The sequence below is a fragment of the Glossina fuscipes genome, unplaced genomic scaffold, assembly GCF_014805625.2.
Source record: "Glossina fuscipes isolate IAEA_lab_2018 unplaced genomic scaffold, Yale_Gfus_2 1, whole genome shotgun sequence".
Classification (NCBI taxonomy): domain Eukaryota; kingdom Metazoa; phylum Arthropoda; class Insecta; order Diptera; family Glossinidae; genus Glossina; species Glossina fuscipes.
In genome coordinates this window covers 29,256,470-29,283,491 of record NW_023998415.1, presented here as the reverse complement: position 1 = coordinate 29,283,491, position 27,022 = coordinate 29,256,470, and the positions used below count along the sequence as shown (strand labels likewise).

Genomic DNA, 27,022 nt, shown 5'->3' with positions numbered 1-27,022 from the left:
CAGCTCAGTCAGTTGAATCAGTCAGTCAGTTGTGTCAGTTGAGTCAGCTCAGTCAGTTGAGTCAGTTGAGTCAATTGAATCAATTGAGTCAGTTGAGTCAGTTGAGTTAGTTCAGTCAGTTGAGTCAGTCGAGTCAGTGGAGTCAGTCATCATTGGGATAGACCCATCGCTTATTATATCGAATGATTAAAACAGAATCATTTTTTGGATCGATTTAAGTTTGTCTGTCCGTCTGTCTTTTTATTTTCTTATGTTCAACGTATAGGCCGCAATTTTTAACATATTTTGAAGAAATCTAGTAAATTGAAGAAGACTAATGAAAATGATTTGTATGGGACAGCCCGACCACTTCCTATATAACACCTTATTTTGACCAGTCATTACATCAATACAAGTGTTTTTTTTCTGGTTTGACATGAAGACGTCTTAAGAAAACATTCAAAACAAACTTGGATGACGCCAATGGTTAAACTCGCTCATTAAAATAACTAACGTTGAAGATTTGTTGAATGCCCATAATTAATCAATAGCCTCAAACTCCTCTAAATGTAAGGAAAGTATAGATATGTTACTCTAAACATCCTGGAGAGATGAATACAATTTTTAGTTTCGCTATGTTTCGCTATGTTGCTTGTTTTGAAACCATCAAACAGCAGTGGAGCTGTGGAACATGTGTAATCGATTTGATTAAATTCATTCCAGAGCTTCCGTGTTTGCCAGATGATACTCAAATTTATTTAAGGAAAATTTTCAATGCTATTTAGTATTCAGATTTGATTGCATAGAACAATTCGATTCATTAATTAGGTCGATACCTGAATCCACCCATACGTATATAGGTTTAATAAATTGAGTGAAAATTGCAGCAAAGTTCGATTGAGAGACGACAATTAAAATACTTAAGGTTGTTTATATAATATTTTCATGTACTTTCCAAGTAAGGAAAGCCACTGATTTGAAAGAGAACAGATAGCGAATACCGAATTGCTTTCTCTTGATGCAAAGCCAAAGAGAATACCATTGTCATCATAATATTCCAATTGAAAGCGTCTGAACATTAGGCTACGTAGGAAGCAATAAAATGAAAAGTGTTTGGAAAATTGAATAACTTTAATATAATTTATGACATCCATGTGAACACATCTAGGCTGGGATCTGAAAGTCGTTTATTAGGTTGGAATGTACCACCGGAGGAAATACATCATATACCCGAACATTGGCTGCAATATGAGGAACCACAAGCTTCTCTACATTATTTACTGGCCATGCTTTATATTTTCTTTACCATTATGTCTTTACTGGGTAACGGTTTAGTTATTTGGGTATTTACAGCGTAAGTTTTTTGCCTTTATTCAATCCATAGCTCCCAATAATATAACTTTTATCTCCCTATAGAGCCAAATCGCTACGCACTCCCTCGAATATATTGGTTATAAATTTGGCCATTTGTGATTTCTTTATGATGTTTAAAACGCCGGTATTCATTTACAACAGTTTTATGCGCGGCTACGCTCTCGGCAATTTGGGTTGTCAAATTTATGGCATAATAGGCTCTTATACAGGCATTGGGGCATCAGCAACCAATGCTTTTATCGCCTACGATCGCTACAATGTTATAACGCGTCCCTTAGAAGGCAAGATGACTCAAGGTAAAGCCTTGCTAATGGTGATTTTCATTTATTTATACGCTACGCCTTTTGTGGTCGCCTGTGTCACGGAAAGTTGGGGTCGATTTGTACCAGGTATGTATGCGCTTACATCCTTTTGTTGTGGAGAATTTTTAATTAAAAAAAAAAACAAGATTAACAGACAGGCTTGCTATAATAATAAACCGAAAAGCTTAGAAATGAATTTATTCCGCTTTCTCTTCTTTGTTTCTTTCATTTTTGTCCACTTTCTTCGCAGTGCTTTTTTACTTTTCACGCCCTACTCTGTGCTTTAAAATCGTTTGATTTTTATAAATTTAAAAGGCATTAATTGAATATTTTTGAATGTACAGTGCAAGCTTTCGCATTCACCAGTTAAGTAGTACGTATGGACAGATGGATGTCTGAAATGTTGTAAAATGCACATATATGCCTCATTTCGCGACACGCAATTATGACAATCCCAAAAATTTATTTAAACGATCGCAGTATAAGTCGGCGATCATACGCTCGTACGACAAGTGCATTATAAGTTCGCCCAAATTCTTAGCAAGAGTTTTGGCGGGAAATTTGTTGTACCACCGTTTAGTCATTGGAAAGTGTTATTCAATGTAAAAAGGTACACAATAAAATAGATATAGTTACTGCTATACGCGATAGTGAAAAGCGCGTTTCTTCTTATATAAAGAAAGGAACAAATATCAATAATAGGAAATTGCAACGGTTCGAAGGTGTTGTAACGCCCGTATACGTATAGGTATAAAACCGGCATTAAATCCGCGGCCGCGGTAAATATTATCCCATGCAATACTCAAGAAACAATAAAACAATATGTTTTGTAAACATTTTCTACATGCATTTCCATGTAGCTTGTCTCAAGATCTTCAGTATCTGGATTGGAATGTTCCGCCCGCCGATCAGATTGAACATATTCGATAGCATTGGTTAACAGTATGCACTACGCATTGGCCATATACTATATATGTTTGTTTGTGGCTTCCATCATCGGTAATGGAATGGTCACGTGGAGACTTCCCACGTAGGCGACAAGAATGAATAAAATACGCTTCTCTAATCGATAAGCCGTTATTTAGAGCAAAATCTTTGCGTACTCGCTGTAATTTACTGGTTGTTAACTTGGCCGTCGCTATGCGATTTTATACGGCCACGGTCCCAAATATTTACATATAACAGTGTCAATCGTATATACGATTTGGATCACATTCGCTGTCAAGAATTTGCAGCAATCGATTCATACTCGGACATAGGCGCTGGCATGACGAATGCGGCAATCGGTTGCGATCCTTTCATTGTAACTGCGAAGCCGCTGAACCGATCTATGAGTATGACTACTGAATACCCTCAGTTATTTCACCGGTCATTGAAATCTGAAACAGATTTGTACCACTGAATACGAATTGAGTCTTTTTAATACTTCAATATTTGAAAATATATATGTAACGCATCTTCTCTTTGTTATAAAAATTGAATCGATTTCAAATCCAACTTACCGCATAGGATTTCTCTTCAAGCATGTCATAGTTGTGTCGCTGATCTTCGTTATGCAAATTGCAAAAGCTTTGTTAATCGTATTCCGTTTAATCGCTTCCATTCAATGGTCCCCGACGGATATTCAAGCCCCAATTCAAATTAAATATTTGCTAACACTTATTGGTTACCGTTGGTAATTATAAATGATCAGTAGCCTCTATGTTTCTTTCATTCAGAAAAAAAACCGGATGACCAAACGATTTTTCTTAGCTCAACTATTTTTAAAATGTTAAAAAACGCTAATCGCAATTGTCCTCTCACGGCCATGGGGATGGCCAATTTCACGAAAAAGTTTTCTTCTTATTGCAATAAAAAGATAAGGAATGTCGCCCACTCCTCGCATAACGAGAGATGAGAAGTGGAAATTTAGCATTAATATCGAAAGCTAAAATTAATAGAAAAGAATCGCGAATTGGAACTCATTCTCAACTCCACATAAGACCAGCAGCAATTGCTCTACATTGTTCGCTAAGAATATATTAAGTGTACAAATAAATTTCTGCCACTGAAATTAGTTGCTTCGTGAAACGTACCTGACGCCTTCAGTTTACTCGAAATTGCAGATATAGATAATTTCGATATTGATGTTTGAACGATGTAAAGTCGAGTTGTTCACAAATCAGTCGATCAAAGTTTAAAGGTGAGGATATTATTCACGACACTGCGTTTTGCGGTACTTTTAACCGGATGTTAATTTGGAATAAAATGCAGCCGAGGCTACGAGGCTACGAAACAGTTAAAAAATGTTTTAGGAGACAAAAAAAAAAAAAAAAATTTGCGTCTTAGGCTGGAAAGTTTTATCGCACTTGCTATATTTTCTTCAGATGTGACCTTTTCTGTTTGCCACTTGTTCAGATCGACGCAATCATATTTAACCGATTAGCGATTCAAAGAAGTTGGAGATGTGCGAAAATGAATCGATGGCTGGTTCGAGTCCAAACCGGCAAGTCTCGATCGCGAGGTCATCCCTACCCTAACCGATAAAGAGCAAAAGACTACTGACAGACTAATGACGATATCAAAAAACGGATGGATCTTATTTGTATGCCGCATGCAATTGTTTAACATAAAAACCCTACGTCATAGTACTTTATCTTTCGCATCTAGGACATACAAATTTGGTTCGGTTTTATAAGGCGATCTATTGTTTATATAACTTTCTAAGGTGTAAGATAACATCACAAGTTGTGCACTTAGTGAAATTTCTTTCGAGATATCCATCAATCTGTATCTTTGTTCATATCGCAAGTACGTCCGTAATAGGTGATGTTTGAAATTTTAGTCCTAAATAAGACTTGTTCGGTCTGCGCGATCACAATTACATTATACAAAGATGAAGTTCATATCCTTAGCTGTGGAATATAGAATAGAATGTTTACTCTTACGTCAATATTTTCTAGCTAGCTTTTCATTGAGGATGTGGAAGAAATGAAGAAAAAGCGAACGATAATTATTAACTTTCTATTTATCTTTCTTTCTGATCTTTCATTGCCTCTTGTGCTTGCTTGCATAGTAGTATAACGTATACATTCTTCCCAAAAAGGGTTTCAATCGTTTTATATTTTATTTTAAATTTAATATATAAAAATAATAAATATTCACATAGAAGAATAAATAAAACATTTTCTTTATTAATTTTTTTTTATTTAATATATTTTTGTTGTGAATAATTATAATCATTTCATTACCATATAGAGATCAACTAACCTAAGGAAAATATTTTATTATTTTTTTGTTTTTTTGTTTTTTTACTTTGCTTTGTTGTCTGCTCATGTTCTTCTTTTCATGTGAATCCCTTGCAGAATTATATATTATTATTAATCAACGCTGTGAGATAGTAGCGTACTAATTTTGTAATCCCGTTCATAATATTTCGAATCAAATCAAAATAAATTGGCATGAGATTCTCATTTAATTTTGTTCATTAATTATGTCTATTAGTATGTCTGACGTAGGAAATTTTAAAGTAAAATCATTTCATTTAAGCCGATTACGTACGATCCTTAAGGAATTTTGTAATAAATTGATTGACACAATTCCTCTGCCAGAATTGCAAAAATTTTAATATCACTTTAATTTTCTTTAAATAAATTTAAGTAAAATGTTCATAATGAAAGATGCATTTATTTATCTGCAATATATTTCGCTAGCGAAACGAACCGAGTCGTTATATCTCAGATAAGCTGAGTATAAAAACTTAATTCAAGTATGTCAATATAAGTGAGGGATTAATACAAGAAGATTCAACTCGACTCAAGCCAAATATAAATGGATTTGTGTAGTTTTCTATACGTGTTCAGTTTCAATCCTTTTTTCATCAACAATCTAATTTTGTTATTATTTGAATTCTTTAGTGTACTTTGCAGTAATATTATCTAAACTTTAAAAATATAAATAATAATAATAATAATAATAATAATAATAATAATAATAATAATAGCAGTAATGATAAAAAAAAGAAATCAAGAAACGTAGATAAGCTTTATAGTCATTATAAGAATATACAATCAATGTAACGAGACCGTCGCGACCGCGCGTATTTGTATTTCTGTATGAGGATGTGTGTGTGTGTGTGTGTGTGTGTGTGTGTGTGTGTGTGTGTGTGTCCGCGCTCGCTTCTCTTTCTCTCACTCCCTGCGTGTGTGTTTACACGTTTGTTTGTGTTTGTATTCGCAAGGAAATTAACATTCATTCTCAACAAAATTATTGCAAACATTTTTAATAATTTTAAAAATCGAAAGTTCAAGCTCTTAAATTTAAAAAAAAAAAACAGGAAAAAATTTGACAAATGAAAGAAAAATAATAATACGAAATAATATTCTTTTGATATTTTTCCGGAAAATGAAATAAATCCAATTGAGATATGAAAAATATGTAGTTATAGTAATTCACACTTAAGTTAAAGTTAAGGCTTCATTGTTTTTATTCTGATATTTGTTTCTGTTACATTTAAAAGTAGATTTCTGATCCGTTTTCACAACAACAAACGTAATTTAAACTGATTTCAATTGATTACATATGAGGTGATGGACATCTATCTTAAGGATTTTTTATGTACAAAAGCATTTACCTGCACAGTATTGATTAATTTGTGTATAAAATTAATTTAAAAAATACGAAAACATAATTGGAAGTAAAAAAAAAAAAGAAAAAAAAAACTTGATTAAAAGGAGGAAAAGTCACAGTAAGGGTTGAACGAATAAGAGGCCGAAGAGATTTCGTCTGCTGCCATTCAGAGTTTTTCTGGCTAGAAGAAAAAAAAAGAATATATCAGAGAAACTCCATGTATAGGCGATAGTTTGTTTTTTTTTTTTCTTTTTTTTTTTTTTTTTTTTTTTTTTTTTCTTTTTTTTTGTTCAGATATCTACATACTATGGTATGAGAAAGAGCCATTTTATCATTTGCTAACGATGACCAATAATCAATCAATTATATCGCCAGCATAGCAGTTTTCTATTGTTTGTATTATTATACCAGAGAGATGGTGACGTTAATTCCCAAATTGCCATTATCTGCGAAAAGCTGTGCAATTGATGTATCAAACACTAAACAGTCTGAATTGTGGATAGCTGATGCAACACCTTCGTGTATTGAACGTGGCATTGCTTCCCAAGTTAAGCGTCGCCTATTTCCATTAAGTTCTAGGCGGTAAACGAAACTTTCTGACTGCTTTCGCGATCCAATTAATTGAACAATAGCAAAAAATTGCTGATGGCCATCGAATTTCTCTTGCTTTTCAAGCACCAGCATGAAATGGTGTCCAAAACATGACTGCATCATTACCCAATCCACGGCACCGGGTAAATTGATATCGGTGGCCAAGAAAACAATATCTTCGCCTTGAAGTGTAGTGATACTCTTGTGCGACATCATTAGGTGTTGCATAACTAGATCGAGCGGACCCTGCCACTTACAGGAGGCCCCTGGGCAAGGACATAAATATGGGCGGAACTCGCAGGCCTCCTCGTGCTCCGTTTTATCAGTATAGAGTAGTGATGCTGTGCACCCATAACTTGAATGCTTGCACGGAAATTTCACATTTGATGCCACCTTTTCCATGGCGAGATTTCGTATGTTAGCCAGAGGTCCACGACATGTGGGACAACAAGTAAGTTTCGAACGGCATGAAACGCATACTAAATGTCCACTGGAGCACTGTAAAATTGGCGGCAGCACATAGTCAAAGCACACCGGGCACTCGAATAGCGATGTTAAATCCGCAGACATACCACCATCACCGCCACCGGCGGACGACAATGAAGAACTAGACGATGACGATGTGTTTGCCGACGTGGTGCCGGTGCCAGAATTTCCTGTACCAGTAGCTGTTGGTATTTCACGACGTTTAGGATTGATTTTATTTGACATTTGTCAGGTGTATATAAATGGTTGTGTATTCGTAAACGCTGGTATACAATTTACGGACAATTTATAAGCTAGCGTGCGTTGTTTTGGCAGTTAAGTAATGATGATCGAACAAGCATTTAAGTAATTCAATTTATTTTGCTATTTAAATAGTTTTTCCTTTTCTTGGTGGTCTCAATGTTGTCAATGTATAGTACAAATTTACGTCTTTAATTAAACACCCGACTCTGAAATTGTATGGATACTCATTTTTTAAAATACTCAAATATTGAGAAGTTATTGTCGCTAAATAAAAGACCTATAAATTTTTAGCTTAATTGAATTTAAAATTCTAGAGGTCTTTTAGACTATCACGAAGTAAATATAACAACAAAAACTACTACAAAAATAACTTACATTTAATGTTATGTAGTATTGTGCTGCAGTATTCATTTCCGACGTTCGTCTACTCCTTTTCCTTACTATTTTTCCTCTTACACACAGTTACTGAAGTTTGTATGTATGCTCTGCAATTATGATGACACAAACAACGCGAACTTTTCAAAATGCACTCTGTGCAGTAATAAATGAACCGTATCTGTAGTCTACTCTGTTACTGAGCAATAGTTTGTTTGTTTGGTTTTCTTGGATTCGCTTTGAAAGTGAAACTTTTATAGGCAGTATATAATTTTTTGTTGTCGTCTTGTAATAAGGATTCTCTAGAAATTACTTCCTTCAACTTGTAGTTATAATTTCACAACTTGCGTTTTGTGTGGTTGCGTTCAGTATTATCGTCACAACAATTTTTTATTTACTTTGCTTTTATCACGTTCTTTATTTTATAGTTGTCGCTGTCACTAATCTGCCGCTGCCATGTTGCAGTAACTAAAATGTGACTACGTAGCGTTGCGTTGTCGTCATTCGTTATTTTATGTTATGTATGGTTTCTATTGTTTTCTACTTGCACTCGTTGTCGTTTATTGAGTTTCTCAATTCTATAAAACGACCACTTCAGCATATACTACAATTTTTTAGCTTTTTATTACTCCATATTATAGCTTATTACAAGTGTCCAAAATTTTCATATCGTTTGCCTTGCAATTTTCAATTACGGACTTAAGAATTTTTCGTTATAGCAATATTGTAAACACGAGCATATATTAATATTTAATTAAAAATACTTTTGGTCTGTTGATTTAAATTTTATACAATCAAAACATGTTTTTCTTTTATACTGTATTTACGTCCCACTTAATTCAATTAATTTGCTTCTATTGTCTTCTTTAATAATTTTCACTTTCAAATACTTTTTTTCCTATATCTATAAATGATTTTCTTTTATATAGTATTGCCAACTTCCTGTACTTTTTTCTATGTATTTTGCACGCTTTTTGTGGATAGGGTTACCGGTTCGTATAATGTTGAAATCTTAAAATAACAAAATTTGATAATAATGTTCGCTATAACAGTAATTTTTACATTAGAAATAATATATACGAAATAGGGTTACCGGTTCGTATAATGTTGAAATCTTAAAATAACAAAATTTGATAATAATGTTCGCTATAACAGTAATTTTTACATTAGAAATAATATATACGAAAAAAAAAATCGTTTTTTATTAGCGAACACAGAACACAGTTTAATTTGTGAATATTATGATCTAGCAATTGAAATGAAAAATATAAAAAAAAACAACGCGTCTAATCAGACAATTTAATGCTAAATCTTATACAGTCTAACGGACAAATATGCTTCAGGTTTTGTATAATATATAAAATATTTACTACACATATCAAAATTTTATTGTATTACCGTTAATTAGTATTTGGGGCGAAATTGTTGAAATAAAAGCATTATTTTTGGGTATTGGTGAGAGTAATACCGTTACTTTTTTGCTTTTATTTTCAGAGGGTTACCTGACATCCTGCACTTTCGATTATTTAACTGACAACTTTGATACACGGCTCTTTGTAGGCACGATATTTTTCTTCAGTTTCGTCTGCCCTACTACAATGATTATATACTACTACAGTCAAATAGTCGGACATGTCTTTAGCCATGAGAAAGCCCTTCGTGATCAGGCAAAGAAAATGAATGTTGAATCATTACGATCTAATGTAGATAAGAGCAAGGATACTGCAGAAATACGCATTGCCAAAGCAGCCATTACAATTTGTTTTTTATTTTTCGTTTCGTGGACTCCGTACGGTGTAATGTCATTAATTGGAGCATTTGGAGATAAGAGTCTCTTAACACCTGGCGTCACAATGATACCAGCATGTACATGTAAAATGGTTGCTTGCGTCGATCCATTTGTATATGCTATAAGTCATCCAAAATACCGTTTAGAATTACAAAAGCGTTGCCCGTGGTTGGCGATTAACGAAAAATCTGGAGAAGCTTCGACAACAGCTTCGACCACAACACAAGAACAAAGTCAACAACAGACAACAGCAGCTTAATAAATGTATTTTTTACTATTAGTGTAATGAATAATTTTAATAATAGTAAGTAAGTGTTATAATGTATATAAGACGGCATTCGTTGATGACTAAATCTTGTACCCGGACTATGATATTAAACGCCCTCACGAATTTGATCAAAATACGCGCCTAAAGCATAAAGTGACTTCTTTCGATAAAGTCGTTGATGTGCGCTTGAATATAGAAAATTTTACTTATGTTGTAGTAATTTTTATGTTTTGGTTTGTAAAAGAAAAAGTCTTGATCCAGCCAAATGAATAAATAGAATCTTATTGCATACCGAGTTATATGTGGGATAGTTGTAATTTTATTTCAAAGAAATAAATTTCAGCGCTTCGATGAACTAAACAAACAACAAAAAGTAAATCTGGTGGTATATTGAAAGCTTCATCCGTTTATTTACAAATCAGTAAATTCCATTTTGAAGCGAACCGAGTTCAATGTAATAAACGGAAAATCGTTTTAAAGCTGTACAAAATGTATAGTTGTTTAATAATAAAATATAATATGGACAATAATGAGAAGTCGTTGTTTCATTACCGGCATTATTTGCGAATGAGAGAGTTACGAAGTTTTATAACCGCTAAATAGTCAGCATAAGAAAGTTGAGAGTTTTTAGCCTTGGTCTGAACGCGTTCAAGGCCTTCAAGGACTTCAGCTGGGCCAGTCATAACATTAATGCATTCATTTAAAAAAAGTAAAGACTCCCGCGACCAATACACTGACGCTAATTTCGCATTTCCACTCTGCTTATTTGTCTCGCTAGTAATGTTACTCAAAAAAGTATCGCAACAATTCTTAAATTTCGTGGTAGAAGTTTCATTAACATTGATACTTGCTTGCGGTGGTGGCGTCATCTGTTTACATTGATTTTGCGGTGATTTTTTGAAATCGTTTGAGGTTAATTTTGCTAATGATACTTGTGTGGGCGAGATGGTTGCAGATGTTGCAATTTTTGAATTTTTAAAAGACGCTGAACTTGAACGCTTTATGTCATCTGGCTTTTGTCTATTTATCATATTTTTTGCACTTTTTCCGCTTGTGGAATTAGATAAAGTCGACTGTATATTCAAGCTCGACAATTGGCTTGAGTTAATTCTTTCTTTTCGACCGAAAGTTCCCTTTCTGTTGAATACTTTTACGCCTAATAGCTGAAGATCAAAGTTTAATTTTGGCAAGCGGTTTCTGGAGATCAATTTATTATATGTCTCAACCATTTCCTGGTAGTTGCTATGACGATATGATGTGAAAATTGGCAGCCAATGTTCCGTTATTTCAGTTCGCAATTCCGAGGGTGCGAGGTCTTCGGCGCTATGATTATCAATAAGGCTTTTCAAATTCATTAAGAGTTTGTCTAAATGGTTACCGCCGTTCGCTAATCCGGCCTGCCCAAGAAGGATCATATTGAGAGAACGTCGAGCCTTTTCAGCAATTTTATAAGCTTGCTTTGTTTGCCTCTTTTCATAGGTCTCGACACGTCGCAGCAAGCTCTCAGCGCTGCCCAAATTGGTTAGTAATTGTTTAATGTTTCCACGCAGGAACCGTATAAGCCCATCGGTTCGTTTTGGCACATTTTGAAACTTCTGTAGTTGCATCGTTTCGAAATGCTTTCGAAAGATGTCAAGGAGTTTTGCATGGAACTTATCTTGCGCGGCCGGAAAACCAAAGATAATGAGAACATGCCCTACGGAGGTCCAGTCAAGACGAGCTTTCAAGCCACATTCCTCCGATGTTTTGATCAAAAATTTATGACCCTTGGGTGATAATAGATATTTACTATGGAAACGCGTCAAATAAATTTTAGCCTCGCAAGGCGAATTTGGCGGCAATTTCGTACTATTTTCCGCATTCTCTTCATCCGAATTAATCATAACGAACTTGCGCGAAATCCCAGCCTGCAAGCAGTCGTCTTCTGTTGGTGCTTCATTATCATTGTCGTCGTTACTGGAAATATCGTTAACATCAGGAGAATTAAACAAAGGAATAAAGTCTGGCAAAGCTTTCATTTCCCGTATTTTAGTGTTCTCTTTAACCGGTTGCACCTGTTGGAGGTCACTAGTTTGATCACATACAGGTTTATAAGCTGACGCTTCTTGAAAATGTTCAGAGAAGCTGTAATTGGAATTCGAGCCTGGGGACTCAACATCTTCAACATTAGACACGCAGCTATCAGTTATTTGAGCGTCATTGCCTTTCACATGTAATTGGATATTTTCAGCAATTTCATCTTCAATAAAAACAACGGCAGGACTGGTGTCGTCATCATTATCATCATTTGCAACGATATCAGGATCTTGCGTGCTAGCTATCGAGACTTCGCTATTATCTGCAAGTGCAACTATTTCAACACTACCACTTTCGCTTACCTCTTGAACCTGGATAGAAATGGATTGGAAAAAATCTATTAATTGGACGAAAAAAGATTATGGATATTGAGTATTAGTTTACTTGATTTGGAGGATCCATTGCATTTTTTTCCGCCTGTTGGTTAGTAGCTTTGGAGCATGAGTTACGGATATTGGTTTTTTCGATCGAAGGTTTCTCTAAATTTGTATCTGTTCGGCGATTTAGTAGATAACCCATGCCGACAGTGTTTAGAAAACGACCATAATATTTTTCTTCGTCGGTATTATTAGCCATTTGAAAGTACAGATCTTTATTAGGTTCATACATCAAGTTTAGACCAATGCCGTTATATTGGGATCTAGTTGGATAATCCGGATATGATTTTTGGTACGATTTTATCGTACTTAATATAACTGGATATTCCATAATGCGTACAGCATTGTTACAAGAATCAGATAAATGACCGCGAGCACCGCATACGCAGCAATATTTCCTTTTATTATATTGGACATTTTTGTAGATGGGAAGAACGTTTGGTTCTGTCTGTAAGCAATAAATATAAATCATGTCCGAATATACCTCAATAAATAAAATACTGACCGTTGAATGGTATCTACGCCACTTGTCAGGGCAGAATTCAACCGAATGTCCACGAATATTACATATCGGACAAGTAAGGCGATTTTGAAAGGTGCATGCATTGCAACTTTTTGTAAACACATGAGTCTTGTTTCCGCACTAATAGCATACATATATATTATGTCAATTAATCTAAAAATTAACATAAAAAATTACCCTTAAACATATAGTGTTGGGACAGCGAGGTTCGTGGTGACCACCTTCGCCGCACATATAGCAAACCATAGGCTTTTTAGGCCGTTTACATTTAGATCGGAGATGGCCAAATTCGCAACAATTGGTGCATTTTAAGTTCCTGAAACGTCGTAATGGTTTGTTGAAACGGTCTTCAGTATAAATTTTCCATAGGCTTTTATCAGCTAATAAAAAAATAAATGTTGCAAGCAAAATGAAAATCGTTGTATGAAATTACTGAACTTACGATTCATCCTTACTAATATCCGTCTTAAAAAGAACTTTTCACCATGCCAAGACTCATGGTAGAATTTGCGCATTTCTTCATTCCAGCCGGGTCCAATCGCCGGATTGTAATCTTTAGAATAAGTGATATTATATATTGGTGAATCATTGGCTATAATTTTTTGTTGTGTTGCCATTGGATGAGAAACGGCAGTAAAAAGGGGATTTTCTTCTTCATGTATTAGATCTACTATTTGATCATCATCCGAAGCGATTACCTCAATTCTGTTGCCCTCCTGTAAGCCCGGCTTGGGTGACGCATAATAATCTAATTCATCTTCGTTTTTCCTATTTTTGTCAAATTCATCAATCGTCTGAAAAACTTCGGTTAAACCCTCACATGCCCTTTCTGGTAAGGCCGCATCCATAGGCACAGAAGGGGTTGGTGCCTTTTTCTTTGTCAAAACTTTTTCAGCATTCTCACGAGCAGTTAGCCCTTCGCTTGAGTCAGTTTGGTCCATTTCCGCATTCATTAAACTGTCTCTATCTTGAACCAAATTCTTTAATAGTGAAACAAAATTGGCGTCACGAGTGCCACTCGCAGCATTTGCAAATTTTGAAGTTTTTACGGGAAGCGAAACCTCAGGATTTGTAGACAGCCTCTTTCGTGATTTGTAATGTTCTACGGCTGGACCCCGCGCTATATAAGGCATATTATGAACATTGTTTTTGCCTCCATCGATTTCTTCATTGTCATCAGTACTTTCAAGTTCACTGTTAATTTCTAAATCTTTCTGGCTGCTTAAGGTTCTACGTTTGCGAAGTCGTTTTGTTTTCGGTATGGAACTGATATCTTCTACACTTTCGGAACTGCTAACAATTTCCCGAATGACTGTAGGTTTTGCCATACCTTTCACGTATATGTTATCAGCTATATCCGATTCACTTTCGTACACATCCAATGCCTTGAATTGGTTCTGGTCAACGCGATAATTAATTTTGCGACGAATTGGGTCACACAGAGTAGCAGGAACAGAGTCGGCTTGTTCTTGCTTCTTGGAAACTTCATTGTGCTGACTTTTTTCACAAGTACTTTCCTCTTGCTGAGCTTGCATTAAATTATCCACATCAGAAGTAAGTAACACGAGGTCTTCATCGTCAGCGATTCCACTAGAAGTTGTAAGCAAACGACTTCGATCGTTTTGCCCAATAAAATCATCAGATGAAATTATCGAACATGCCGATGTACAACGGGATGAATTTTCGAAGCTCTTCTCCGTCGATTCAGGAAGAATTGCGCGGACATGTCTAGGTTTTAAAAATTTCGAACAGGTCTTCTTTATTTGTGCATCTTTCGAGCCTACTCCAGTTACTTTTTTCGCAATTTTCGACTGAACAGAGTTTTTGGATTTTTCGTCGTCACTTTCCGCAATTGTAATGACAGGCGGCGGCGGCACAGTAATCATAATAACATCACTGTTATCCGATTCGTTTGAATCCAATTCAATTACGTCTGCAACTTCTACCGTTGCAGCTGAGGCTCGTGCTTTTTTGGACTTTTCTTTCTTTTCTTTCATTTGCTTGTGTTTCTCGAGCTTTTGCATTTGTCTACTAAATGGACCATTTTTTAATAGTTTAGGAACATTAAACACATTACGAGGGTTTGCGGTATTTAAAGCTTTGATGGAATCCTTTTTATTTCGCTCCATCCACCTGGCTACTGGATTGGGTTTTAGATCTATTTTCGACATTGGCCGAATTTTGGCAGCACTCTTTTTACCATTCCGTTGGATAACGTATTCTGAACTCTTAATATTAGCGTTAACATTGCCGTCGATATTCTCTGAATGATAGAGGTTGCGTTGTTGCTCGACTTTTAGCGGATTCCGAGTAAAAGCATACTTTGTTTTGTGTACGAATCCTTGGTTCTGTTGACAATCAGGAGTTACTTTCGTACTATTCCAGTAACGTTTCGATAATAATTGACTTGCAGTCAGGCAGTCAGTGCCTATGTTTGTTTCTATGACTTGTTGTTTATCATTGCTCTTGCCTTCGAAATCTTTAGAAGCATTTAGAGTTCCTAACTCGGGAGTTTTATTTTCGTTTACGACCTCGTGATGTATTTGAGCATACAAAAGTGACTCCATTTCATTTATATCATCTGCATTTTCGTAATTATTCTAAAATCAAAAATATTTATTGTGCTGAAACCTCTCTGTGTCGTGCTTTTTTAGTACTTACCCTGTCCATTATACAAACTTTAGGCAATTATTATTATTATTTTACGACCAAAATGTTTTTTTGCAATTCATGTGCTCAGGATCTACTTAAAATTGCCATAAGCCTTGAAAATGTCTCAGATTAACTCTTCAACCATAGGGTTAAAGCTGCTCACTCTTTTATCAACTAGGGATGCCAACATTTACTTTTTACAAAATACCACAAGATTATTGTCATTTATATGATATTTTCAATTGCGATACTAAATAAAAGTTCAAAAAATCGAGAAAACTGAAGGCATTGTATATTATGACGTGTTTTGGAAAACTAGCGATTTCTTCAGATTTTCATACAAGTTTAAAAAATGAAAATGTAAATGTGGAAAAGTGTTGGATTTTATAAATAGTTATTAGGATAATTGCCAAATTAATAGTTGATAAGAAACCAGGCAAATGAATTCCTCCTAGAGAAAAATTATGCAAATAAAATTAACTAAGCAAAAACGAGTTCGCACGCTTGAGGAAGAAGCTAATTTGTTACTTTTATGAATTTTGTAATATTGTAAATTTTATGTAAAATATATATCATAAATTTACAAACTAATTGCGAAATTGTGTTGTGTGTCTACATAGGGAATCGGATTCTTATAATATGTATCCTTTGTTAATCTGTATATCTTGTCAGTTTATATATTTTTGCAAACGAAGAAATTTCTTTACCTAAAGATCGCCTCAAAATGGCTACTTTAGAACCAATCGTGTAGAGAGCTGTTTATGTATCTATAATCAGTTTCTTATTTTATCGGTTTAAAAGGAAAAAATTTTTTTCCAACAGATCACAAATCTACGTTTTTTTTTAATTAAATTTCAATCGTATCAGACATGAAAGCTGACGTTATGCTTTTCTGGGAATTCATTTTTCAAAATTTCCAGAAGTTATAATTGCGATTTTTAACAGAGATGTTAAAAGACAACAATACGTGATAAAAACATATGCCTCATGAGGGCAACAGTACAATACCAATGGAAACATTTTATTTTTCACGAAGACAACATATAAGCCGGCCACGTCAGGATTATATTTAGCTTTTATATATATATATATTTTATTCACACAAATAGTCGGCGGAAAGTGAGTGAAGTGGTCTTAAATAATATTGTATAAATTTTCAATTCATCCTTACTCAAAAAATGAAAGTTGAAATGCGAAGATACGTGTCACCAATTAATCCAGCCATCTTTCCTCATTTGGCAACTGTGCTGCTAATAATCGGCACTTTTTTTACTGCCTGGTATTTTATATATATGGTTTCACGTCCGAAGAACTCTAAAGAAAAAACTTTGTTTAAAGAACTATTAATTAGTTTTTGTGCGTCAGTATTTTTGGGTTTTGGCGTAATGTTCTTGATGTTGGCCGTCGGCATTTACATATAAAAATCGAAAGGAGAGAATTCGAAAAGAAAAACACCATACGGATGACATATAAGCATGGCTTTTAGTTTTTTAATGCATATATATTTCATGATTTGTACTAACATAAAGCATTAAATATAAATCTCTTAACATGTAAACTTTTTAAACTGTATACATTAGATTGAGAATCCAATCGCGAAAATAGTAGTTGATTATAGTCGTATAAAAAAATAAATAAACTTTCGACTTCTTTTTGTAACTAGAAGGTTGTATATATGTATTTAGTTTTGTTTATGGGTACAATTTAATGCAAATATTCGTTTTAAATATTAATTTCAATTTCATCATCGAATTGAATATCGTTGAGTAATAATAAACACATAACTATTTTTATAACACTTTACATTCGTTACGAAGAGTTGACAAAGCGTCATTAGCAATTTTTAACTGTTCAGCCAGCTAGACCGGCTTTTTGTCTGCACTTCTGCATAATAGCACGTAGCATAAATTGCTTGCGTGACAAATGGCGAACATGCTTTAGAAAAGTTTCTAAATCAATAACCCCGCCTCGCAAAGCTTCACCCAGATAATAAATGGCGTCTTCTGTGGCAGCTTCCTCAGCATAAGCGTTAAGTAGTCTGAAATACACGTCATAGATATAGTCTTCTTAATCATTGGTCATTTTATGTTGCTTACTGTTTATACAATGGTGCGGTGGTTGTAACAGCTTCATCAGGATCGATTACTTCAGAATTTTCCAAAGATTCCAAGTTTTTCTCTAATTCTTGTTCTTTGTCACGCAAAATATTTATATTTTTCTCTAATTCCATCTAAAAGAAAGAACATTATGCTGATTATAACATAAAGTAATTGATTTCATATTTGATTACCTCTTCACGTTGCAGGCGCAATATAATGGCGTCAATTTTAGCGCTGCCCTCTACCAACTCTTGCTTGGTTCGATTTAAGGCTTCAATTTCCGCTTGACATTGATTGACCTTTTCTTGAACACGACGTCGTAATTTATCTTCCACCGCACTTACCAGAGACGCCTTAATATGCTCCTCCGTTATAGTGCCAGTTGTGCTAGGATTTGAAGAATTCTGTATAATTGAAATGATATAAGTAGAAAAAAAATCGACACTAAAATAAATAAAATCCTAAGAGTACATAGCCTGAATTATAGCCAGGAACTGAAGAAAAGTTCATATACGGTGGAAAAGTGACGGCACCGGAAGTCGAGCTGGCGCCAACAGCACTGTTTGCTGCTGGATAGGGGGGATAACCACTGAAGCTATTAGAAGCGGTCGGAGGATATGGGGGAAAGGCACTTGCGGCACTGGTGGGATACGGTAAGTAAGAGTTTCCAGGCCCTGTTGCCGCATTTTGGGTTCCCCCTGGCTGTGGCATAAACGCTGAAAAGCAAGTTATTTAAAGTTCTATGTCCTTTGATGACCTTCATGAAATTGCTTACATGATGTGGGATATGGCGTTACTTGTTCTTTGGGTTTAGAATAAACTGGTGGATGTTCACCAAACGTGACAATCATAACTTGTATCAGAGATAATAAATCGCTAGAATTCTGTACGAAAAAGATTTCAATTAGGATGAAATGTTTCGTTGTTGTATAAATACGGATTTAACTCACAGGTTGCCAATCATGCAAATATGGTAAATAGATACGTCCGTTATGATCTACATACATTGAAACCTTAATTTGCATGTTTTGCGTAGGTTTTACATAGCAAAAAGGTGCATTCACTGGATGAGTATCCATTAACCAGATACAAATGGGAATGTAGTATGTGTTATCTAAAGAAATGCTAAAAGGTAATCACAAGACTTTTTATGGCAATAAAATTATTACAAACGTACTCTTGTATACAACTGGTATAGTGCCCTGTAAGTTAAACAAATCCTTGGAACTGCCATCATTAAAAACTAAATATGAAAAAAAAAAAATTATACATAATTTGGTATAATTTCACTACTTGCAAAAAGAACTTACCGAATTTCTGCAATTGATATTGCAAACTCCTATAATTAGCTATCACATCAATAACTTCTTTCTTTGTAACATTCGCATGTTTATACTGTAAAATGAAATACTTTCTTAATTAAAAATCAAAGAAAATGGAAACGATTATTTTTTATATGTATTGGTGATGACGACAGACCCAAATCTGTGCGTTCTTTGTTTGTCCATCGCTTATTCTGTTTACCTTTGATAATAATTTTGCTATTTGCGCTTCTTCTGCAGCCGGCACCATTTTAATATTTTCTACCTATAGTCTTTTGCTTACCAACCAATTATGTGATTAATTTATTATTCTCTTGATTTAAGCTATTGCAAAATCTCCAACAAAAATTGTAATTTTCTCCCCAGTAGAACTTAACGTTCTACAAGATGAGTAATGAATTGTAATTTAGCAGAGTTGCCAAAATTATATAAAAAAATTGGCACATTTATTCCTATAAAGAAAAATATCGCTGCATCGATAATTCACGTTCAAATGAAACATTAATTCTTATTAGTGTTCAAACTTTTCAAAAGAAAGCCTGCAAAGTCTGCTTTGATGAAATTATCATTTTCCCATTAAAAAGACGATATCAAAAATTATTTGAATTTTCTTTCTTATTTTCTCTTTTTGACATATACATTTTAAATATTTTTCTTTATGCGACAAATGTAGGAGTGTAGGAGATGCTTAATGCTTTTTGAACATCTATTTTTATATATTTACACAACATTGGAAAGCAAGGATTGTGTAGGCGAGTTTAATACGAGTATTGATCACTGTATTTTATTGTTTTAATTTATATATATGTGTATACATATACACATATGCATTACAAATATTACAAAAATATAAGTACAAAAATATGATAACGGATGTTTTCCATTTAATTTAAATTAAATCCAGTATGTTAATCAGTGAGTAAATGAAAATGAATTTTTATAGTTGTCTCAGGTCGGAGGTGAATAAATGGGAAATGTCAGGAATGTGTGTGCATGACCATACATGGCAAAAATTGTGCTAATTTCTCTTCTTGCCATCTCTGTAAAAATAAACACAAAAAAAAAGAAAAAAATGAACAATGTGAAAAACCGTTAGAAAATAAACAAAAAATCATCTTTTTCTTCAATTATTTTTTTGTTTTATTAATTCATAGATTATATGTACGCTTGTGTGTGTTTGCATGTGGTGATTAAATACAATAATTTTTCGGAATATTTCAATTTTTTATTATATGTTTATGATGGAATGGGAAAAGTAGATGGACGATGTGGCGCGGTGAGAGGGTTGGGGGCGATCCTTAACGTATACTTCACTAATGATAAATAAGCAGTTTGAGGGCATCATTTTTTTTTTTTTTTCTGAACGGTATAAAGGTTTTTATAGGATTTTGTTATTGCTTTTTTTTTTTTTTTTTTTTTTTTATAGGGTATAAAAGATAAATTTATAAAAATAAAAATAAAATTTTTTTAATTTTATATTTATTTCTTTTATCATATTATTAATGATATATTATTACTATTAATATCTTATTATTCCTTTAATATATATGTTTGTCTGTATGATTAATATATAGTATGCAAGTATGTACGTATGTATAGAAGTAATGTAATGTTGTATGATAATAAAGCATGCAATAGTATGAGATTTACTATATTATTAAATGTGTGTAAGAAAATTGAACAAATAAAAAAAAAAAAAAATTATGTATAAAAACAGATAAACTAATTTAAAATTATTTGATTTTAGGTTCTGAAATAAAAATATTGAATTGTTTGTATGTTTTCGGAAGGAGCATTTTATATAAACTTGTGAAATGTTATTTAAGCGGACGAATTGAATTTGCTTATATTAAAAAACTGTGACGATAATCATTTGAATTTTACAAACAGCTTAAGTCATTCAACGGTTGCCAATCAATGTCAAAAATAACCAATTATAATCAGTTTCTTATTACGAGATCTTGGCAAGATTTTTTAAAAGTATAAATGCATCGACTATGCGTAGACCACACAATAACAAAGACCAAGTACAATTAAAGTTTTGTCAATCCAAAAGATATTCTATGAATGTGAATAAATGCTCCAACATACGGGAAACGAAAACTAAATGTGATTTTCCTTGATTCTTTTAATGGTTATAAATTAAACGCAATGACAACATATTTGAATAACAGCTATGAAAGGATATTTTTACGCATGCTTGAGTGCAATTTAATTTAATTACTTCTCGACAAGAATTTTTTCACACTGATCCATAATTGATATTAAATTTACTTACTCTTCTTTTTTGTTTTTGTTTTTGTTTTTTATATATAATATATTAAGTGTGTAAAAAATTTGTATTTAGTCAGTCTGTTGTAGATTCATTTACAAAAAGTTTTTCACATTGTTACCTCGCGCAATAGGGGAAAGCAACTAAATCAAATCATTTGACTTGATAGCAACAAATAAAGTATAAATATATATTCTTTTTAATAGAGAAGAAACGTTGAAATTGTACACTAAAGTCAAAATTAATTTAAATTGCTTATTTACTTACATTATATTAGAAAAAGTCAAATTAGTTTTTAAGCATTATAGGTAAAATCAATAAGAGCGAAAGTAAAAACAAGTTTTAATAATGCTTCGTTCGTATAAGTGTATTAATGTGTGCAACAGGTAGTATCAGAGGTTTAAATATTTTCTAATGTGTTGTATAGCGCTCTCCGAGAGTGTCCGTTTCTTTTTTTTTTTTTTTTTTTTTTTTTTTGTATTCTGAAATTTTGTGATTTCTGTTGTCTCACTCATGAATCGTAGATGCTGAAATATCGGTTACTCAGATTTATGTACGCGCGCATACGCACGTACACACACATACACACACAAAACAAAACGCACGTACACGCCCACAAATTTCAAAAAATTGAGACTGAACGGAAGTGAAAATAAAAAAAGATAGCTTTGAGATATGGGAAAAAGGGATAGGTGAGCGAGACCGACGATGATGTTTGATGGTCTTAGGCCCATTTTGAATAAGCGTACACACAAATAACACCCACAATAACACCCGCCGTTATATATGTTATTATTGACCTTCGTTTTTTCGCTGTTTGCTTGCTCTCTTCGTTCTCGCGTTGCTTCCGTTTGATTTCATTGACTTTTTGTTCGATATTCGCCTGGCGTTCAGCGCGTTTCCTGCGGCGTAGTTCATTTTCCGGACTAAATTACAAAAAGGGATGATATAAAGTCAATTTAACACACTCCATATATATAGACATATATATGTAGATATTGACAGAAAAAATATATACCTCAAATTGGCACTGCTAGTCGATTCTAAGCCATTCAACTTGATTAAATCATTGTCATTTGCTTGATCTTTGTGATTATTTTGTGACCTATTGCTGTCATTTCGATTAACTTCATTTGTATTTTTGTCATTGGCATCCGCATCACATTTTTCCTCATCCTCGTCTACTATATCGTCCTCTTCGCTATTATCATTATCCTCAAAGAACTCATTATCATCGCTGTCAAATTCGCGAACGCGATGTAGGGAGTTTTGATGATGTTTTGGCAGTGGCGGAAGTGGTCTATTCGACATACTTTCCGTGTTTCTCTCGTTGTTAATAAAATTGTTCAAAGCATCTTTCTTGACATTGTTTTCTGACGCGTACAAATCATCGTTAAAACTGACACTGGCCGGAATTTTGGGAAGAGGCTTGCTGTGAGTAAGAGCTCTTAAATCGAAAGATCCTTCAGCATCGTTAATTGGTAAGAGGGAATGCGTGCGCGGTGGTAAGGGCGGTGGTATTTCGTCTAAATTGCATTGGTCTTGGCGTGATAATGTATCTTCGCTGGCAATTATAGATGCCTCCTTGTAATTAAGAAATTCCTAATAAACATTTATGTCATACAATGTGTAAATAAATACTTTCTTTTCCAATTATATTTATGAAATACTCAACCAACCGGATCTTTAAGTAATTTAATACCCTCAATGATGGCTTGATATGAAAAATATAATTGATCGGCGGTCTGTATTAGTCCCATGCGATACCTACGCAATTCATACAAAACATTCTGAACAGATACATTGTTTACGCCCTCCTTGTCGATCTATTGAGGATATAATAGTTGCATCACATGCAAATGGATATGTCTAGGGCGGAAAACAAAAGCAGCGAATTGTATCATTATACTTACCAGTACCAAGCAGCAATCTACCAAACAAAATGTTCCTGAACGACCTATTCCGGCGCTGCAATGTACTACCGCAGGTCCCACATTTGTATCCAAGGCACCCGAGTCACGTACTTCTTTTAAGAATTGCAAAAAAGCAACTGGCGAACTAGGTATGCCAAAGTCAGGCCAGGTTGTGTAATGGAATTGTAATATTTCACGACTTTGATTTGTCTCAAGGTCCGTCAATCTATCCATAAAGAAAAATTTTTTATAATTTATACCGGTAGAACACATGCTTGCGCTCTTAAATCACCACAAGTGCAGTGAATGAATCGCCACAAAGTACAGAATGCCGATTATCAATAATAACATATTTTAATCAAACATAATATTAACGCAAAAGGAATAGAAACTTAACATAATGATGGGAATGGGGGAGGCTAAGCTATTCTCTCTCTCTCTCTCTCTCTCTCTCTCTTTAAATTTTCAAATTTTCGTTACATTTTACGTATCGGATATCGAATAGCATCGACATTAGGGTTTCGGTATTACAATTGTGTAGAAAACCATTTCGAACACGACAATTGAAAAACTTACGATCTTAAGCGAAGGCCTATCGAAATACAAAAATAATTTTCATTTAAATGCATTTTTTATAATGATAAATATTCAAAATTAATTATGAGTCGATCAAAATTTTTTTATAAAAAAGATTGTAGAAATGTAACTCTCTCGAAGCCAATTTTTAACCGTGACGATAATTTGAATATTCATATTAGTTTGTTACGCACCCCACTGTGATTGTGGTACTAAGGAAGCAGTATGAACAGATTGATGAAAATGACCAAACATAAAAAGGCCTCGAAAATAATTGCTTTACCTACGGAGAATGTCACATTCTTTCTCTTTTCAACAATAGCGAAGATTGTACATTATTGTGTGTGTCAGTCAGTGTGTGAAAATGAAATTCACAGTATTGATGCAAGCAAGCAAGTAGAAAATACATTACAACAAGTATTTCAAGCAATAATAATAATAATAATAATAATAATAATCATCAAAGACTTACTTCAACCATCGGCGACAAAAGTTTTTGTATCTTTCGCAACGCAAAAACTCTACCATCAAATTAACCTCGTCCAATTTGAGGGCACATTCGGACCCTTTGCGTTCTGGCCAGTACATGTGACATTTGATTTGTTTTTTCTCCATTAATTTGTTAAGCATGAGAATAGCTTTTGTGTTTTGCTCCCAAATCATTAGCCAAAAATGTCCCACAGTATCCCCCAATGGCCCTTGTGTCAATATGTATTTCCGTTCTGCACGTTCAAGCTAAAATATATAAAATGTATAATGCATATTATTAACAAAATAAAATTAAATCATTCAACTGCGATTCTGAACCTTGACTAAATTTGCATTTATATAATCAACGCTTCCGCGATGTATAATGATTCTTGAATGATCGTAAGGATTGACATCGCGATATCGATTGAGACAACGATTATGAGGTTTTTCTGATTCGCTGGTTCCAAAGTGTTTCTCATTGGCTTCTCGTTCACATTTTTCACGAATTTCCTGCAGTAAAATAAATATATATTTAAAAACAACTAATCGCATTTTAAATTAAAAAAAATTTTGATTTTTTTTTTTTTTTTTGTATATAAATTTTAGATCAAGCTGTATATTTATTTGTTAGCATCAGCAACACATGCCCATATAAATTCATAATGATATGAATTTTATGGCAACTGAATGCGTGCATTTAATTTACAATTATTTTAATTCTCTTCATGCTATTTAGCTATCGAGGTGACTTTGTTCATCAACAATGCTGAACAACAATAATAACATAGAATAAGAAAATCTGAGAAAGAGAAAAACCGTTGCTATTTATTTATTACCGTCGTTATATTGCACTGGACTCTCAAATGCATGTAAATTCATTTACATGATATTCGCCAATATATGATTACATATAATGTATGTATTCAAATTTGACAATTGGCACATTCATGTTAATATCAAAACGATAGTATTGAAAAATGATAACTTTCAAAATTAGAATAAAGCAATTTTTCTTGTCTCTGTAGATAGGAATAACGCCAATTTCTCTCGATCAGTTATGTTTTTGTAATAAGGCCTATAAATGTGTTCCGTTATATTCATATTGACTAAACTGTACGTAACTGTATAAAGTTAAATTACTATTAGCACCCTACGTGTGGTTTGTTTCGAATATACGTACATAAGTAAATAAATTTCTACTTTCGTAAATCCTGTCTTATTTTGAAATTTTTCTGGTAATGACTATATAAGAATATATATTTCAAATAAAGTATATCATTTAGATTTTAATATAACCTTAGAAAGTGTTGATAAAAGTTTATGTGTCTGCCTGCATGGTCACGGAATTCACGCAATTCCAAGGGGATTTTGGCAAGTATTTTCTGTGTTCGTAATTAAACTATAGTTAAGGCAAATTTAAAAAGAATTTGTGTACTTGGTTGCATACATTTAGTTGAAATGTAAATAAAATGCTTTCCATAGAATTGTGGAAAATGCAAGGATTTCACCTGTACCTGATATAAACGTTGCCAACCATTTCGATCATTTGCTATTCTATTGTATTCCAATTCAATGTTATTATGTAATAAAGCCGCCGCTGTGGAATCACTGTTGCTATCACCATCACTGGATGCAGTTGCGGAGATGCTAATTCGATTCTTATTCGTTTTGGCCACGCCTTCTGCAGTATTAATATCTCTATTTGAATCAGAGCTACCTGCGTTAGAACTATTGGAACTGGTTGAAGTCATTTCTGGTCTTTGATTTTCAGGAAATCACTCCTGCAATTTGAAGCAAAGCAAATGGTACGCAAAATTGTCACTCCTGATGCGGGGTTGCTTTTTTTTTTAATTTATCAGACTAAATGCAATCACATACACAGATATGTTGCACACACACACGACTATTAAAAATTTTTTACTTTTCACAAATATTTTTATCGAACTAGAAATGCAAAAAAAAAATAATAATAATAATAAAGACAAGGCTATATTAAGTACATGAGTAAATTTAATTAACCTCCTGATTTATTCGTTTTTTTTTATTAAGCACATTCATATGAAATTATTCACTTTTTAATTCTGCACACTTCTCCGCCCTCACGTTACACAAATGCCCTTTTTTTCTTTTCTGCTTAGTAGCGCAATTGATTTCGAAATAACTGTTTTTCCTTTTATTATTATTTTTTTTTTTGCACGACTATTATTCTTTAAGCAATTAATTGCATTTTGCAAATGAACAAATTGACAGAAGGAGAACTTACACAAATAAAAATTAGTTCAACTCTTTCTTTTTTTTTATAGCAGAAACAGTGGGTAATAACACATACTGTTGCCAATATTAAACACTTTTTCCATTTCGAAGATGTGTTGAATACTATTAATAATTACGAAAATTTGCAATACAAACGAATAAAGTGAGTAATGGGTAAATTAACATGTCTGTAAAAATAAAAACATTATAACAGGGACTGTCTCAAAAATTGGACAACTGGAATTTACTCGGAACCGTGAGATTTCATGAATGATTTCATTTATATTATAATACAATTTGCACGATACCGTCCATTAATAGCAGAGATGTTATAAAAAAAAGAAAACTAAATTTTGCATATTTCTTAAAATAGCAAAAAGAGCTCAGTTGACTCAGTTGAAATTATGGTAGCTTTTAATTTTTTCTTATTATGACATTAACTGATATGCCATGGGAACAATGAAAACACTCAC

General features: G+C 33.6%; 6 protein-coding genes across 11 annotated transcripts in view; 2 read left to right on the top strand and 4 right to left on the bottom strand.

Moving 5' to 3' along the window:
- Nucleotides 1–10,151, top strand: part of LOC119632659 (opsin Rh3) — a 10,628-nt gene extending 477 nt beyond the window's left edge. Inside the window, exons 2-4 of the mRNA XM_038025675.1 lie at nucleotides 1,148–1,333; nucleotides 1,396–1,742; nucleotides 9,453–10,151. Of these exons, the coding sequence (XP_037881603.1) occupies nucleotides 1,148–1,333; nucleotides 1,396–1,742; nucleotides 9,453–10,006 (1,087 nt within the window). The 3' untranslated portion in view covers nucleotides 10,007–10,151. The remainder of the gene's footprint in view (nucleotides 1–1,147; nucleotides 1,334–1,395; nucleotides 1,743–9,452) is intronic.
- Nucleotides 5,999–8,765, bottom strand: LOC119632660 (E3 ubiquitin-protein ligase sina). Of its 3 annotated transcripts, none has more exons than XM_038025676.1 (3): nucleotides 7,959–8,765; nucleotides 6,672–7,789; nucleotides 5,999–6,440 (listed from the first exon to the last, which is right to left on the bottom strand). In XM_038025676.1, exons 2-3 carry the CDS (start codon nucleotides 7,563–7,565, stop codon nucleotides 6,282–6,284), a joined length of 1,053 nt encoding a protein of 350 aa, XP_037881604.1. In that variant the 5' UTR covers nucleotides 7,566–7,789; nucleotides 7,959–8,765; the 3' UTR covers nucleotides 5,999–6,281. The 3 variants fall into 3 exon arrangements, with proteins under 3 accessions (XP_037881604.1, XP_037881605.1, XP_037881606.1); XM_038025677.1 differs by having other exon boundaries at nucleotides 6,348–6,444; nucleotides 7,959–8,762; XM_038025678.1 differs by having other exon boundaries at nucleotides 6,353–6,444; nucleotides 6,570–7,789; nucleotides 7,959–8,762.
- A 292-nt stretch (nucleotides 10,152–10,443) lies between the features above and the next one.
- On the bottom strand, nucleotides 10,444–15,746 carry LOC119631700. Its single transcript, XM_038024136.1, has 6 exons — nucleotides 15,653–15,746; nucleotides 13,434–15,591; nucleotides 13,169–13,371; nucleotides 12,974–13,111; nucleotides 12,476–12,916; nucleotides 10,444–12,402 (listed from the first exon to the last, which is right to left on the bottom strand). Exons 1-6 carry the CDS (start codon nucleotides 15,659–15,661, stop codon nucleotides 10,573–10,575), a joined length of 4,779 nt encoding a protein of 1,592 aa, XP_037880064.1. The 5' UTR covers nucleotides 15,662–15,746; the 3' UTR covers nucleotides 10,444–10,572.
- Nucleotides 15,747–16,756: 1,010 nt separating this feature from the next.
- LOC119631284 (transmembrane protein 258) lies at nucleotides 16,757–17,258 on the top strand. Its single transcript, XM_038023355.1, has one exon. It carries the CDS (start codon nucleotides 16,822–16,824, stop codon nucleotides 17,062–17,064), a length of 243 nt encoding a protein of 80 aa, XP_037879283.1. The 5' UTR covers nucleotides 16,757–16,821; the 3' UTR covers nucleotides 17,065–17,258.
- A 139-nt stretch (nucleotides 17,259–17,397) lies between these two features.
- On the bottom strand, nucleotides 17,398–19,493 carry LOC119631283 (tumor susceptibility gene 101 protein). The gene is made up of 9 exons (XM_038023354.1): nucleotides 19,267–19,493; nucleotides 19,053–19,137; nucleotides 18,920–18,985; nucleotides 18,693–18,856; nucleotides 18,518–18,626; nucleotides 18,214–18,458; nucleotides 17,934–18,146; nucleotides 17,740–17,873; nucleotides 17,398–17,681 (listed from the first exon to the last, which is right to left on the bottom strand). The coding sequence occupies exons 1-9, from the start codon at nucleotides 19,312–19,314 to the stop codon at nucleotides 17,495–17,497; spliced, it is 1,251 nt and encodes a 416-aa protein (XP_037879282.1). The 5' UTR covers nucleotides 19,315–19,493; the 3' UTR covers nucleotides 17,398–17,494.
- Nucleotides 19,494–19,975: 482 nt separating this feature from the next.
- LOC119631282 (tyrosine-protein phosphatase non-receptor type 61F) lies at nucleotides 19,976–26,647 on the bottom strand. 4 transcript variants are annotated; one of them, XM_038023353.1, is made up of 9 exons: nucleotides 26,316–26,508; nucleotides 25,811–26,240; nucleotides 24,633–24,806; nucleotides 24,298–24,560; nucleotides 23,250–23,475; nucleotides 23,016–23,162; nucleotides 22,355–22,938; nucleotides 22,137–22,262; nucleotides 19,976–20,104 (listed from the first exon to the last, which is right to left on the bottom strand). In XM_038023353.1, the coding sequence occupies exons 2-9, from the start codon at nucleotides 26,045–26,047 to the stop codon at nucleotides 20,083–20,085; spliced, it is 1,779 nt and encodes a 592-aa protein (XP_037879281.1). In that variant the 5' UTR covers nucleotides 26,048–26,240; nucleotides 26,316–26,508; the 3' UTR covers nucleotides 19,976–20,082. The 4 variants fall into 4 exon arrangements, with proteins under 4 accessions (XP_037879281.1, XP_037879280.1, XP_037879278.1 ...); XM_038023352.1 differs by lacking the exons at nucleotides 19,976–20,104; nucleotides 26,316–26,508 and adding an exon at nucleotides 26,560–26,647 and having other exon boundaries at nucleotides 21,178–22,262; XM_038023350.1 differs by lacking the exon at nucleotides 19,976–20,104 and having other exon boundaries at nucleotides 21,178–22,262; nucleotides 26,316–26,506.
- Nucleotides 26,648–27,022: the final 375 nt, after the last annotated feature.